Consider the following 15363-nt stretch of genomic DNA (forward strand, 5'->3'; position numbering starts at 1 on the left):
TTATTTACGGGTAATATATAGTAAATAATTTTTATTTTATACCTAAATAATAACTTAGTATAGCCTAAAATATATTAGTAAAAAGACTTCCGCGGTTACTAACTATATTTTTTTAATATATTAATAAAGTAAAAAATATTTATTTAAAAAGGTATTTATAAGTTATTTTATATTAATACTTTTTAAGCATAAAATATACTATATAAACTTAGTATATATTTTAATTATTACTAAAATAATATTATATACACGCTTATTATACTTTATAAGTAGTAAACTAGTAATAAAGTCTATATTAATTTATTTTATAAGTATGTTTAATAGGTTTAATAATTTTAATAACTTATATAATTTATATTTATAAACTATAATTTATTAGCAACTATTACACTTTTTAATATATTTTTAATATATTTAATTATATTTAGCTAATAGTACCTTTAAGTAATATTTATAATAATTATATTACTACCTTAATATTTACCTTAGGGCCTATTATAATTTACTTTTATAATTTTTTTATATAGTATTACTAACTTTAGCATGTAAACTTAGTTTTTAAAGTATAATAAGTTATTATTTACTACTTTTTAATACTTAAGGTTTTTTTTATAATTTAAATTTATAAGATTATTTTTTATTTTTTTAAACTTTTTATTATATTTTTAGCCTACTTAAAGTAATTTTATAATACTTAATTATAATTTAATTATATACAGGTTTTTATTTACTATAATAACTTATATATTAAGCCATAATTTAAACTCCGGGTACAATAATAGTTAATTATTTAATTACTTTTATACTTTATAAAAAACCATTTTATTTATGGCTTTTTCCTCCCCTTTTTTAAAAATATAATTTATCTTTTTACTTAAAGTATTTACTAGGTTTTTTGCCCCTGAATAATACTTAATAATAAAATTAAAAATTATAGGTTTTTTAGCCTATTATGCTTGTTTTTCTATTAAGTTTTTAATTATTATAAATTATTATAAATTATTATAAATTAAAAAGAACTTTGTTAATTTCACCAGGAGGCCAGCAAGTTGCTAAACCCTTTAAAAAAGTATTAAAAGTTATATTTAACTATACTCTAAAGCACCTCCTAGCTTTTTTTACTTTAAAAAAGCTATATTATAAACTAGAAAATAAAAATAGCTATAAACCCCTAGGAAAAGGGGACCCTAAATAAACCCTAAAAAATATTAATATAAACTAAAAAAAACCATATTAAAAAGATTAATACTTAAAAAAATTAAAAAATAAATACTAACCTAAACTCCCCTAGTTAACCTAAACTTATTATTTAATTAATAAGCAAGCTTAAAATACTTTTTTTAAGCACTTTATTAAAGCTAACTAGCAAAGTAAAATTTTTATACTTATTAAGTTTTTTACTTCCCCCCTAAGCCTTTTTACTTATATAGCAGCCCTTGCCCGGCTTATAAATAAAAAAATAAATCCTTATATATATAAAAAAAATTTAAGTTATTATTAAAAAAACTAAAAAAAGGGGTTAGGCCTAACCCTTAAATTAATAATAAAGGTTAATAACTAACTTAAAAAAATAATATTAAGGGATAAGTCCTGGCAGCCAAAAAATTTAAAAATAATATTATACTTTTTATAAATAGGGTAAAAATGAAAAAATATAATAAATAAAAAATATACTTCAAAAATAGTACTAAAAAGCCAGGCTACGCTAAAGCCTAAAAAAAACTATATAAGTATATAAAGTTTAAATCCTAGACTTTAATATAATAAAATMAAAAAAAAGTTATTAATAAATTATAAAAAAAACCTGGTATTAAACATGCTAAAAACCATAATATTATAGTTTACCTAAAAAAAGGTAGCCCTTAATACCCCTAAAAAATATATAATAACCTTATTTCTAATTTAAATACACTAAAGGGCGCTAACCACCCAATTTAAAAAAATAATTATTAGCTAAAAGCTAAAAAAGGTAAAGCTATTTAACCCTAAAGTATTATTATAAAGGTACTATAGGTACTAGTAATATAGCTATATTAAATATATATATAAAAAAAGCCTTGCTATAGCTTTTACGCGGTATTAAAATATAAAAAAAAGTACCCCCTTATTAAAAAAATATAAAGCCTAATATATAAACTATATATTAAACTACCTGGCTAGTAACAGGGCGTGTTAATACTAGGTAAAAAAATATTAAAAAATTAAGCAGGCTATTACTAATATTTTATAACTTTATATAATTAAAAAACTTATGTTTTAACCTACTATAATTTTAAAAAACTAGTTTTAGATTTTTAATTTATAAAAAAATAAGATAACTAAAAACCCTACTGGCGACCTAAAAAAATATTAATACTAATATTTTTATTAGGCCCCTAGCTAACACTAGCTAGCCTTAATAATAATAAAATACTAATTAAGAAAACCCTGCCACCTTAACCTAGTAATAATTAAATTTTATATTATATAATATAATATAAATAAAAGACCAAAGGTTATAACCATTTTTTTACCTATAAAAATATAGCTAAGTACTTAATTATAATAATATAAAAATTAATAACTTAAATAAATATGTACGCCATGTATTACAAGCCTAACTTTTTATTTATACTAGTTTATTTTATTAATATAAGCTTTAAAGTATACTTCCTAGTTGATAAAAAGCTCCCTAAATACTTATAAAATATTAAATTTATTACCTTATGCCTGGTAACCTTACACCTAAAAATAAAAAATAAAAATAAAAATATATATAATTACTATAACTTTTATATATTTTAAAATTTAAAAAGCCCTATTTTATTACTACTAAATATTTTAAAAACTAAAATATACTATATTTTAATTAAAAACTTTAACCTATATTACCCCCTATAATTTATACTAAATAAAAAAAGGTTAGCCTTATAGTAAATAACCTTATAAATATAATATTATAAAATAATTTTAAGCTAGTAATATTAAAAAAATTTATACTTAAAAAAAACAATAAGTAATAGGATTAAATTTACCCTAAACTTAATATTTTTAATTACCATCTTATGCTAGCCATAAACTCTTATTAAGTAAAAAACTTTTTTTATTATAACTTAAACTATATACTTATTATATTATTATTATATTTTATTATCCTACTTAAACTAGTTAACTTAAAAAAGCTTTAAAAAATATAAATATTTACCTCGCGCGCGCTAAGGCTAAATACCTAAAAATTTTATATAATTTTTATATAAAATAAAATATTAATAAATATGCAAGGTAGCTATAAGAATAAGTTCTAGTAATTATTAAAAAAATAGTTTTTTTAAAAATAATTATAAAAAAAATAAGATACCGCGCGAAGTAATAAACTAAAAATATTAAAAAGGTAATTTAAAATAAAAAAAGCTTTAAAAAGCAGGGCAAATAATAATACCTTAAAAAACCTAAATAAAAAAAAAGTTAGCTATTTAAAACGCAAAAACTAGGTTATAAAAATACTAATTATATAAACTTAAAAATAACCTTTTTTAATATATAAGCTATTTAAATAAGCAAGAAAAAAAAGCTACCTTCCCTTTTAAATACTTAAGGTTCCTAACCTAAAAAATAAAAACTTTACTATAATTACTTTTTAAAAAAAAGGTAAAAATCTTTTATAAATAACTTTATTTAAAAAAACTAACTATACCTATACTACCCCTAACCTACCTAAAAATAAATATAATAAACCTAATTATTATACTTAAAATAGTCCGGGTGGCTATAAAAAATATAATATTTTAAAAAATACCTAGCCTGGACTTTATTTTTATAAGCTTTTTAAAAATATTAAAAAAACTACTAACCAAGGCTATATAGGTCCTAACTTAGGCATGTTAAAATTTTTACTATATATTAAAATTATACTAAATAATATAAATTATAATTATTAAAAAGGCATGTAAAAAATTATATAAAATAACTAAGGTATAAAGGCTAATTACACTTTTTAATATATTAAATTTTTTTTAAAATAATAATAATAAAGGTTTTATAAAGCATAGCCAAGAACTATGAAATGCTTTTAAAATATTAAATAAAAGTTAAAAAAATACTTTATAAAAACCATCCTTAACCTTTTAACTTTTATTATTAAAATAATATAAAAGTTAGGCTAGGTTACTTTACTACTTTTTTTAAATATATCTAGTATATTTAATAATATAATTAAAAATATTTTTTAAAAATTTTAAGGTAAAAAAAGTATTAAAAAGCCTGGTAGAATAGGTTAAAAGCTTTATAATAAATAAAATAATAATTTTATTATTTAATAAAAAAGACTTAAAGTTATTTTTAACAAGGGCAGGTATTCCCCAGGGCTTACTAATTTTACCTATATTTTTTTTATAACTTAGGCCTAGTTAAGGCGTGTAGTAATAACCTAAAAAATATTAAAATAAGGTTTATAAATAATAAGAATTTAATAGCGTGGGGCCTAACTATATAGTTTATATATAAAATTCTTATTAAAATATATAACAAGTGCTTAAACTAGGCATTTTATATAAAACTAAGTTTATATTAAAAAAATATAAATTTATATATTTTTTATAAAAAAATACTATAACATTCGCAAGCCACTATAAATTAGTGTTATTATTAAATATTTAGCTAATAATATTTAAGTACTAAAATTATATTTAAATCTAAAACCAAACTAGTCCGCCCACGCAAAGGCACTAAAAAATAGTTATATAAAAAAACTTTTTTAAGTAATTAACAAGCTTAACCTAGGGTGTTACCTTAATTTGAGCTAAATATATTTATACTACTATAATTAAGCTAGTAATTACCTATGCTTATTATATATAGCATGCCTTAATATAAAAAGGGTATAAAATTATGCTTATATTAAAAGTAGTAAAAAAGGCGTAATTATACTACCTAAAATAAATTACTAAAATATTTAAGGCCATGCTAATTACCTTATTAAAATTATTACTTATATTTCCTTAATTAAACTATACCTCACGGGATGGATTACCATATACTAAAATAAAATAAATATTAAATTAATAACTTAGTTAATAAAAAATATTTATAAAATTGTTAATAATTTATTTTTTACTTATTTAATATATAACCAGGGGATAATTAAATATAGTAAGCTTATATTTAAAATATAATATAAAAACTAGGTAGCAAGGTGCTAAACCCTAAAAATATATAAGTTTATTTATAAAAAATAAATATAAAAAATAATTTTTTTAAAAAAAAATATAAAAAAAGGTTAAAAATAAAGCTAAGGCCCTATTTTACACCATAGGTAAATATAACCTAAATATTTATATAAAATTACACAAGGCTAAAAGCTTTATTTTTACCTAATTTTAAATAAGTAAAATTAAACTTATAATATTTTTATATTAAGCTTAAGTATTAAATTATTTTAGCCTAACATGCACTAGGTATAGCTATAATAAAAAAAATACTTTAATATATTATTATTTTTTATAAAAAATACTAAAAAAAGGGCACAGCTTTAATACTAAGACTAAATAAACTTAAACTAGCTTTTTTTTTAAAAAAAAAAGCGGCCAAGGTTACTAAATAATAGTTAAAAAAGGGGATTATAAACTAGTTTTAGCTAATAAATAAGTTAATTAAAAAGTAATAAATAATAGGTTAGTGCTAGTATATAATATAAAAAAGTGTAACTATAGTAAAATATATAAGTAAGTAAATAAAAGTTTTTTACCTACTAGGGGCGGCCTGCTAAACCGCCCCCAGGGGGTTTTCTCCTAAAATAGTAAGATAGACTAGATAGCCCAGTGGCCCAACAGAGTAGAAATCTATTATTATTATTATAAATTATTATAAATTACTATAAATTATTATAAATTATTATAAATTATTATAAATTATTATAAATTATTATAAATTATTATAAATTATTATAAATTATTATAAATTATTATAANATTATTATAAATTATTATAAATTATTATAAATTATTATAAATTATTATAAATTATTATAAATTATTATAAATTATTATAAATTATTATAAATTATCATAAATTATTATAAATTATTATAAATTATTATAAATTATTATAATTTATAAGCACCTTAATAAAAAATTTGCTATTTTTAAAATAATATTTTTAAACTTAAAAGTATTTTATAATTATAAGTATTTTAAAATTATGGGTTTTATACTAGGTTTTTATATTTTTTAATTTATAAAATTAAAAGGTAATTAAGTGCCATTATATATTTTTTATTAATTAAAATAATACTTTAGTAGTAATATACCCTAAAGTGTTAGTTTATAATTATATATATAATTTTAGGTTACAGTATTATAATAATAATTACTCTATAAATTTAAGGTGTAATATATTAAATATTTTTAGGGCCTTTTTTTAGTAGGTATTTTATAATTATATTAATTTTTATAAAATTAAATAGTATTACCATAACTTGGCTATAGTTTTTCATAAACCTTTAATAAGAGCTATAAAATTTTAAGAAAAATACTATTTTTTTATATTTTTTAGTATTAGCTACTTTATAATAGTTTAAACCCTTTTTAGTTTTATTTTAATTTTATTAATAATTATAATAAGGCCTAAAAATTAATCTTTTTATCATAAAATAAGTATTTACTAATTTTTATATATAGCTTAAAGTCACGTACTTTTTTAAAAACCATTTATATATATTATTTATGCTTTTTCTTGTTTTTAAAAAAAATAATATTATTATTTAAATAAGTAATATAAGGTATATTAATTAGCCTAGCTAGGGCGTGGTTTATATAAAATTAAAATATTATTAATTTATTTACTAGTTTAAATAATATAACTTAGTATTTATAAAGTCTAAACTATATTTTAAACGCTATTTTTTACTTATTTTCTTTATTAATTTAAAGCCTGTGGTATGTATCCTATAAATTAAGCTATATAATTTTTTTTATTTTTAAATAATTAAGGGTCATGTTAAGTAGTAGTAATAAGTTTTTTTTTTAATTATAATAATATTTAGGCCTTAATAATCCACGTAAAAATATAAGTTATTATTTTTTTAAGTATAAATAATATTAAAGCTCCTGCAAGGCTTTTTAATAAATATATTTAATTTTTAAGGGCTTTTTTAGTATATTTATGTAAAACCTTAAGCTTTTTTAAAAATAATAAATAAATATATTTACTTAAAGGTTTAGTACTAAATTATAACTTAATTATATAAATATATAATTAATAAAATATAAAAATATTTATTTTTACTTTAAAAAATATATTTATATATTTATAATATTATTTAAATAATAAGATTCTTTTAACCTTTATCTTATTAAGGTATATTATAACATGGTTCTTTTACTTAAAAATTTATACTAAAAGTACTTTAACTTTAATAGTAACTTTTATCATATATTTTTACATTATTATTATATATTATAAGTATTTAAAGTTATATTTTACTTTTTAACTATATATTTAATTATTAATATATTAATTTAAAATAAGTATTATAGCTAGTAGCTATAAAAACCCTAAAATTATATTATAATTATTAATATTAATAACTTTAAAGTTTTATTAATAATACCATATATTACGTGTAGAATTTCTAGCATAAATTATAAGTATATATTACTTATAAAATATTATTATATAATTATTAATTATATATATTTTATAAGCTAACCCTTTATATTATATTAAATAGGACTTTACCTAGCGCTAATTTATAAAATTTACTTTTATTTTAAAATTAATAAAAACCCTTATATATTATTATTTTTTTTATTTATTTTTATCTAAATTACCTAGGCTTATAATATATTTTTTTATTTTATATAAACCCTTAAAGCTTGTATTATATAAAGCTTTGAACCTTTATATTTTTTATATTACTAGCCTTATTTAAAGGATATTATTATAAAGGCACCTTTTTTATTTTTTACTAGGTAACTAGTAATATTACTTAAAGTATTTAATATAGCTATAATTTAAGTATTCATTAAAATATAGCTTTTTTATAAAGAAAAAATTATTTAAATTATTAAGTTATTTTATACTAGTATTTATTTTACACCCCTTTTCATAATAAAAAGTACTTTAACTTTACTTACTAATAGCCTTGTGCAAGTTTAGTTAAAAAACTTTTTTTAATACTTTTTTTTTTGCTTAGGCATGTTATTTTTAATACTTATTAAATATAATAGAGAGTGTCTGCCACGGGAGCGCTCGGCGAAATCCATTAAATTTATAGTGCCGGCAGTTTTAAATTAGGCAATATTATATAACCCCGACGCGGCGCGCCAAGTATGCTAAATTATTAAATTAAGTATAATATTTATAACGCCATATAATTTTATATAAAAATATAAATATTATATATAATATATTAATTAATAATATTAATACCCCCCCTAATATTCTTGGTTACTAAAAATAAATAATATAATATTATTTATAAGCGCCTTAATAATATATCTTAAAAAAAATTAATTAGTTAATATTATTAATTATATTTACCGCGGCCCTAAGCTTTACTAGCCCTTTAAATTTAACCTTAATTAAATACCACGAGAGTGCTAGTTATTTTACTTTTAATAAAAAAAAAGTACTTTTTTTTATATAAAGATTTTTTGCTAATTTAAAGTAGCTTTAACGCCCGGGAAATTTATTAGATTATACCTTTTTTTTACCTTAAAAAAATTAAATATTAATATTAAAACACGCTAAATTTTAAGCTTGCCTTTTACTTAGTATTAACATGTCTTTTTTTTTTATAAAACAAAGACCTTGGAGAGCTTTTTTAGGAGAAGTAAAGGCTAGTTATTATATATTTATACTAATACTTTTTTTTATATTACTAAGCGTTTTAAAAATATACTTTATTAATATTATTTATTAACCTATATAAGAGCTTATAAGCTAGCTATTTTATATAATAAAGTTACTTATATTTAAGGGTTTATAAATAGTATGTTTTAGTTTATATATAGGCTAATTAATAATTAATAGTTTTTTTATTCTAAATATAAAAAGCTTTATAAAATAAAGTATTAAGGTCTTATTATACTTAATAACTTAATTTTCTTGCTTTAGGGCCTGTATAAAAATAAAATTAATAATATTAGTATATAGCGTTAAAGTAATATTAAATAATACTTAAGGTAGTTAAATAAAGGCTAAAAACCTTTATATTTATATAGGGATAGTGCTTATAAAAGTAAATATAATATTATTATTTTATATAACTAAATTAAAGGCAAGATTTTTTTAGAGCAAGCTGCATTTAATATATATTTATTAATATTATATATATTAGTAAAGCAGGCTTTTAGTTTAATTTTAAAAAATTAAAAATTTATTATATTTAAGCTATACTAGCGCGTTAAATTAATTCTAGTTATAGCTAAATATAAAATAACTATTTTTTTAATAAATATAATAACATGCCTCCGCGAAAACTAGATATCTTAGTAATTTAATATTTAATTAATAATAATAAAGTAATATTTAGGTAAAGTATTTATTTAAGTATTTTATAAAGCCTAATATTTAATTTTAAACCTTATATAGCTTTTTTAACTAATAGTTTATATAATTTATTTTTACCTAAAAATTAACTAGATTTAGCTCCGCGGAGCCTAGTTAAAAATACCTAGGGATTAAGTAACTAAAAATATTTATAAAATTTACTTAAAAAGGGGTTATTTAGTGGTTAAATTATGTTTCCTAGGTAGCCTTTAAAAAAATAATTAATGGCTAGCTAGGAGTTTTAAAACCAGCCTTTAAATAAGTAATATTAATTTAAGTAGTGGTAGGAGATAATATAACTAAAGTTTATATAAAAGTTTAACTAGCTAGAGTTTATATAGCCTTAATTTAATATTTTTTTTTATAAATAGCCGCTTTTTTACCTAATTTATTAATAAATTTTCCTAGTATTAATATATAGCCTTATAATTAGCTGCCTGTAAGATAATACTTTATTTATTAAAATATTTTTTTTTTTAATTTTATTAATATAAAGCGCGAAGGTTTATAAAATATTTTTTATATACTTATTACTAGTATATTTTTTTTTATTACTTTAACACAAAGCTATTTAAAATATTTATTAACAAGCTAAAGTAATTACTTTTTTACTATTTTCTAGCTATAAGTATTCCTTTTACAGGCATGTTTAAAATTAACTATAACTTTATTTTAAAACTAGCATAAGTTATTACTAGTTATATACTTTAAAATAAAAATATTATAACTTATAATAAGTTATAAATTATTATTAACAAAGTTTTTTTTAGCTTATTATTATAATTAAGGTAGCTATAAAATAGCCCGCAAGGTAGCTTATAAAATAGCCTGTAAGGTAGCCTGCAAGAGCTCTATATTTAGCTATGCTAAAAATATAGTACTAGCTTGCGCTGTAAAAATAAAAGGTGCTAAAGGTACCTGCGCCTGTAAAAAGGCTTTAGGCATAGTAATTTACTAAAATAATTAAGGGTTAGCCTAAAAGTTAGCCTGGGTACCTTTTACTTTTAGCCATGCTAAAAGTGTGGTACTAGCTCATGCTATAAAATTAAAAGGTATTATAAGTACCTGCATTATTAAAAAGGCTATTAGCATAGTAAGGTAATAAAAATTAATATAAAAAATAGGTTATTAAGGTATTATTTAAATTATTATTTAAGGTATTACTAGTGGCCCAGGCAACGGCAGTAATATAGGTATTAAATTAATTAAAAATTATATTAATTACTATTAAGAATTAAGAAGTATTTTAATAAATAAACTTTAGGTATTATTTATAATATAAAAGTTACTTTATATATAATTTTTAGTATAAAATAATTTTTTTAAAATATTAAAACATGTTATAAAAACCTAATAAATATAATACTTACTTAACCGCGCTAGCGCCGCGCTAAGCCTAAAAAAATTAAGTAATAGGCATGCTTAATAAACTTACTACATGCTTAATTTTTTAAACTACCTTCCTAATTAGGACGGCCCTCGGGCGCGCTAAGCTAAATTAAATTAAGCCTGCTGTTAAGCCTACGTGGCAGACACTCTCTAATATATAATTATTATAGCGCTTTAGCTTTTAGTATTTATAAATAAAAAACTTTTTTTTATATATTTTTTAAGATTTTTTAGTATAAGTGTTCTTTATGTTAATTATTTTTATACTTATAAGGTAAATATTTTTTAATTTAATTTAGTAATTATATAAATTACCTAATAATTTACTATATTTATTACGTTATATTACCTTATTTAATTAATAAATTATTAACCAGCACTATTTTATTATTAATTATTTTAATTAATATATTAAAATTTTTTTAGGTAAATAAAATTTTTACTTTATAAATATTAAATTATTTTTATTAGTAATTTTTTATTAAAAATTTAATAAATTAAGATATTTTACGGGTGTTACTTAGGTAGTAAGATAAAAAGGTTTTAAAATATATTTTTATATTTAGCTTTTAATTATTAAATTTTTTAATATTATTTACTTAGTATGGTTTTATAAATAGTAATTTTTTTAAAAAGTTTTTCTTATGTTATACTATTATTATTATAACTAGTCTTTTAATAATTTTGTTAAAATTATAAGGTTATTAAAGTTTATTTAACGCGGGACTATTAATTACTTAATGAATTAAAAAGGTATATTATATATTTATTAATTAGCTTTAGCTATTATAATTTATTAGCATGCCTTTTGAATTTAGGTATAAATTTATTAATATTTTTTTATACTATTCTTATTTTTATAATATCTTTTTTTTTATTAAAATTATATTTAATATTACTTATAATTTTTTTATAATTTTTTTATTATTTTTATGTTTTTACCCCTGGGCAGGTATTTTATATTTTAATATTTTTTATATAATTTAGGATTTAATAATAAGGATGCCCTTAAGATTTTTAAATTAAAAGTTTATAAATTTCTTTAAGTATATTAGTTAATTATTAAGTTAAGGTTTATAATTATTTTTTTAAAATATTATTTACTAGCCCTTAAAATTAAGTTTATTACCTAGTTATTATATAAAATAAGTTTTTTTTTTTAAAAAAAAATTAAAATTATAAGTTATAGTTATATACTATACTAAGCTTTAAAAAATATAAATTATTATAATAAAAAAGGTATTATATATTTATAATAAAAATTAATTACTAATTTTTTAAGTTAAGGTTTTAAATTAAACTTATATTTTATATATTATATAACTAGCTGCTACCTTAGCGCGCGGCTAGTTTAGTGCTAAAGTTTTTTTTATTTAGCGGCCTCAGGCCGCTAGATTATATTATTACAACACTGCGCAGTTGCAACACAATAACAGTAATAACAAATTAACTCTCCACCACTCTGGAAGTCTAGGCTTGGGGTCTGAGATTATCCAAGATTAATTTATATTATTTAAGTATATAATCCTGCTTTGTAAGCCTTAAATATTTAATGCTATGGTATCTTCAACTTGAACAGTAAGATAACAACGCATACAAATAAGCAAAGCGCGATGAAGGCTCTAAAACTGATTGTATTATTATAACACTACGCAATTGCAACACTATAGTGGTAATAATAAAAATCAACTAGCTAAGGTATTTATTAAGATTTCTTTATAATAAAAATAGCTTGTTAAGGGTTTACTATTTTAGATATTATATTTTAATTAGTTAAAAAATTATGATTTTATTAATTTATAAATAATAAGTATTAAATATTATACTTTAAAAAATATAAAAAATATAAAAAGTATAGAATAGTACTAATTAAAAGTTTTAAAGCTTATAAAAGTACTTAAAAAAGTTGTAAAAAATATATTAAATAAATAAAAAGTTTAAGGGCTTATAACCTAATAACTAGCTAATAATATTATTTATAATAAACCTTTAAATTATTTAAATATAGTAAGCAGTAAATTATAAAAAAACTTTAATTATCACCTGCTATACTAGTCCTAGTAAGGATAGGCGTGTCCCGGGCGCCGGCCCTCCGGGCGTCCAATAATCAATACCTGGACAGAATAACTTGATGGGCAGAGAACAGCTCGGCCCGACTTGTTTGCTGGTTACTATAGCTAGTTTAGTCGCATGACATAGTGGCTTAGCTTACCCAAGCTTATTTTTAAACTTTACTTATAACTTTAGTTATAAATTAAATATAACAGCCACTAATACTAACAAGGCCTTATACTACTTTTACTAAATAAAGAGAGTACTTTAAACCACCAAGAATTTTTATTTAAAACCTTTTTTTACCCCTTTCTACGCCCTTTTACTTTTTCTCTCTTCCTTACTTTATTATAACATATCCGCCACCATGCCGAAGGTGGAATCGACAGTGAGAACTACTTAAAAACTACTTTACAGCCCGTTTCCGCAGCTAATCCACGACCCAGGTAAAGAAGATCCATTACTATTAATACACAGCCATCTATTTATGGTATGCTTATCTTCAAGTCCTATTTTAATTATTCTTAACGCAATGAGGACAATAAATTGGATTTTGTGCCGTAGGGGTAGGGGTTATCGTGGCCGCGGTGGTTGGCACACCCAGCCTACGCCTGGAAATGTCCATACTCCGGTCAAACAGCCACTCTAGTGCGAGGAGGCGTCGCATTTTTGGCCGGGATCCAATGCAAGTCCTTACCAAGGATGTCATTTAGTTGATCCTGGATGAAATTCCGACCTCGGACCTCATCCGCGCCATGCGAGTTTGACGCCGCTGTCACGAGCAGATCACCATATGGGGCAGCCTTCCCGGTCTCCTGTGCAAACATCTCCGGTTGCGTGTGGTACCCGAGGAGGTTTGTCATCGGGAGGGTGTGAGAATCACTCACGCCCCGCGTAAAACACGGTGGACTGCCCAATCCCAATAGAAAAGCACGTTCCCGACGCTGGGAGGGAACGTGCGATCGAAGGTCGGAATATAGGGTTCCTGTTGGCCCAGGCGACCTACGACCGACCATCCACAACCGCCAGCGAGCAGACTTCTTAGCGGGTCGGTTTCGAGGACCTATTTGCTTCCATCGGGTATGATGTCTGATTAACAGTTAAATCCCCATCTATGGCCTGCGAATAACAAGTCACAAAACAACCCATTTCAGCACTACACTCCTTCAGTCTGAGAATATGCCACCTCGAAGCGACAGTTCGCTGGTCAGCAATGTCAACTACAACAAAGCAGGCACCTGGAGGCTGCGGGCCCTGCCCCAATGGTCTTTTTTTCTCGAGCTTGTTGTGGCTCTGGCCACGTACTTAGTCCTTTTTTTGTACGCAGCTTATGGCGGCATACGGGCCAGGTTAATTAAAACCTTGGAAGATGAGACTCCCAACTGCAAGCACAGGGTCTACAATATTAAAAAGATGGGAATGTCTTTGGCGATAGGCTACGTAACATTTTGAATAGGGCGAACTGACGGTCAAGGCGAACAATGTATCCAGGCATCGTTGCGCGAGTCCGCGTTAGACTGGTTTACGTCTGAATAAGTCGGGTTGGGAGAGGATAGAAACATGGATCAGACTTAGGGTTGCTCAGGGAACAATATCTGGCCTCAAGACCCGCACAACATTCAAGCCAACAGTTTCAAGGTGCCTGCCATATTTCAAGATCCCTGAGATCCAGGGATTCCGAGAGACCATGACACGTTATTGGCAGCTACTATACCAAGGTAGAGAAGTCCACTCTGAATAGTATACGCGAGGGCTGGCTCACATCAGGGTCGGAAATTAATGAGACGCAATATGCCTTATTGCAAATTATCTGCAGTCCACCTGGATATCCTAGTGGATTCTTTGAGACCATTCCCCGCCGCAGCTATCTACTTCCATATCTTGTGTTAATCTTATGCCCCGGAGTGCTTAGCCACCACCCTGCAATGCAGTAGAATTAACCGATTATCATGATTACAGTCTACCTCTACCCTCGAACTTGGTAATCAGCCTTTCCTCCTCACTACCCAAGAAAAAGAAAACGCAAGCCTGTCTTCGGTATTATCAATCGCTGGGAAGGCAACCAAAATGTCATACAGCCAGTTAATTGTCCCATGCAGGCGCTGGGGGGGGGTTGTGATACCGTATCAGGACGCCCACATTCGTATCCGCCGGCGAATACATATCAGAGCTCAATATAGTCGAAAAGTCACATTAAAGACAATTTAAATAATTAAATTTAATATATATTTAGTAATAATACACATTATTATATAATAATTTATATTTATAATAATATATATTAGTAAGCCTAATATATATTAGTAAGCCTAATATATATTATAATATAATAATATATATTAAAAAACTTGATATTTTATAAAATTTAAAAATAATAATAAAATATTTTATAAG

The 15363-nt window shown here is 22.5% G+C and overlaps 1 protein-coding gene across 1 annotated transcript; it reads right to left on the reverse strand.

The window, feature by feature from the left end:
* Positions 1–13601: 13601 nt before the first annotated feature.
* On the reverse strand, positions 13602–13985 carry DSM5745_07148 (uncharacterized protein; the record flags this gene model as incomplete). Its single annotated transcript, XM_026749164.1, has 1 exon — positions 13602–13985. One exon carries the CDS (start codon positions 13983–13985, stop codon positions 13602–13604), a length of 384 nt encoding a protein of 127 aa, XP_026602254.1.
* Positions 13986–15363: the final 1378 nt, after the last annotated feature.

This window comes from Aspergillus mulundensis, assembly GCF_003369625.1.
Source record: "Aspergillus mulundensis strain DSM 5745 chromosome Unknown scaffold_7, whole genome shotgun sequence".
Classification (NCBI taxonomy): domain Eukaryota; kingdom Fungi; phylum Ascomycota; class Eurotiomycetes; order Eurotiales; family Aspergillaceae; genus Aspergillus; species Aspergillus mulundensis.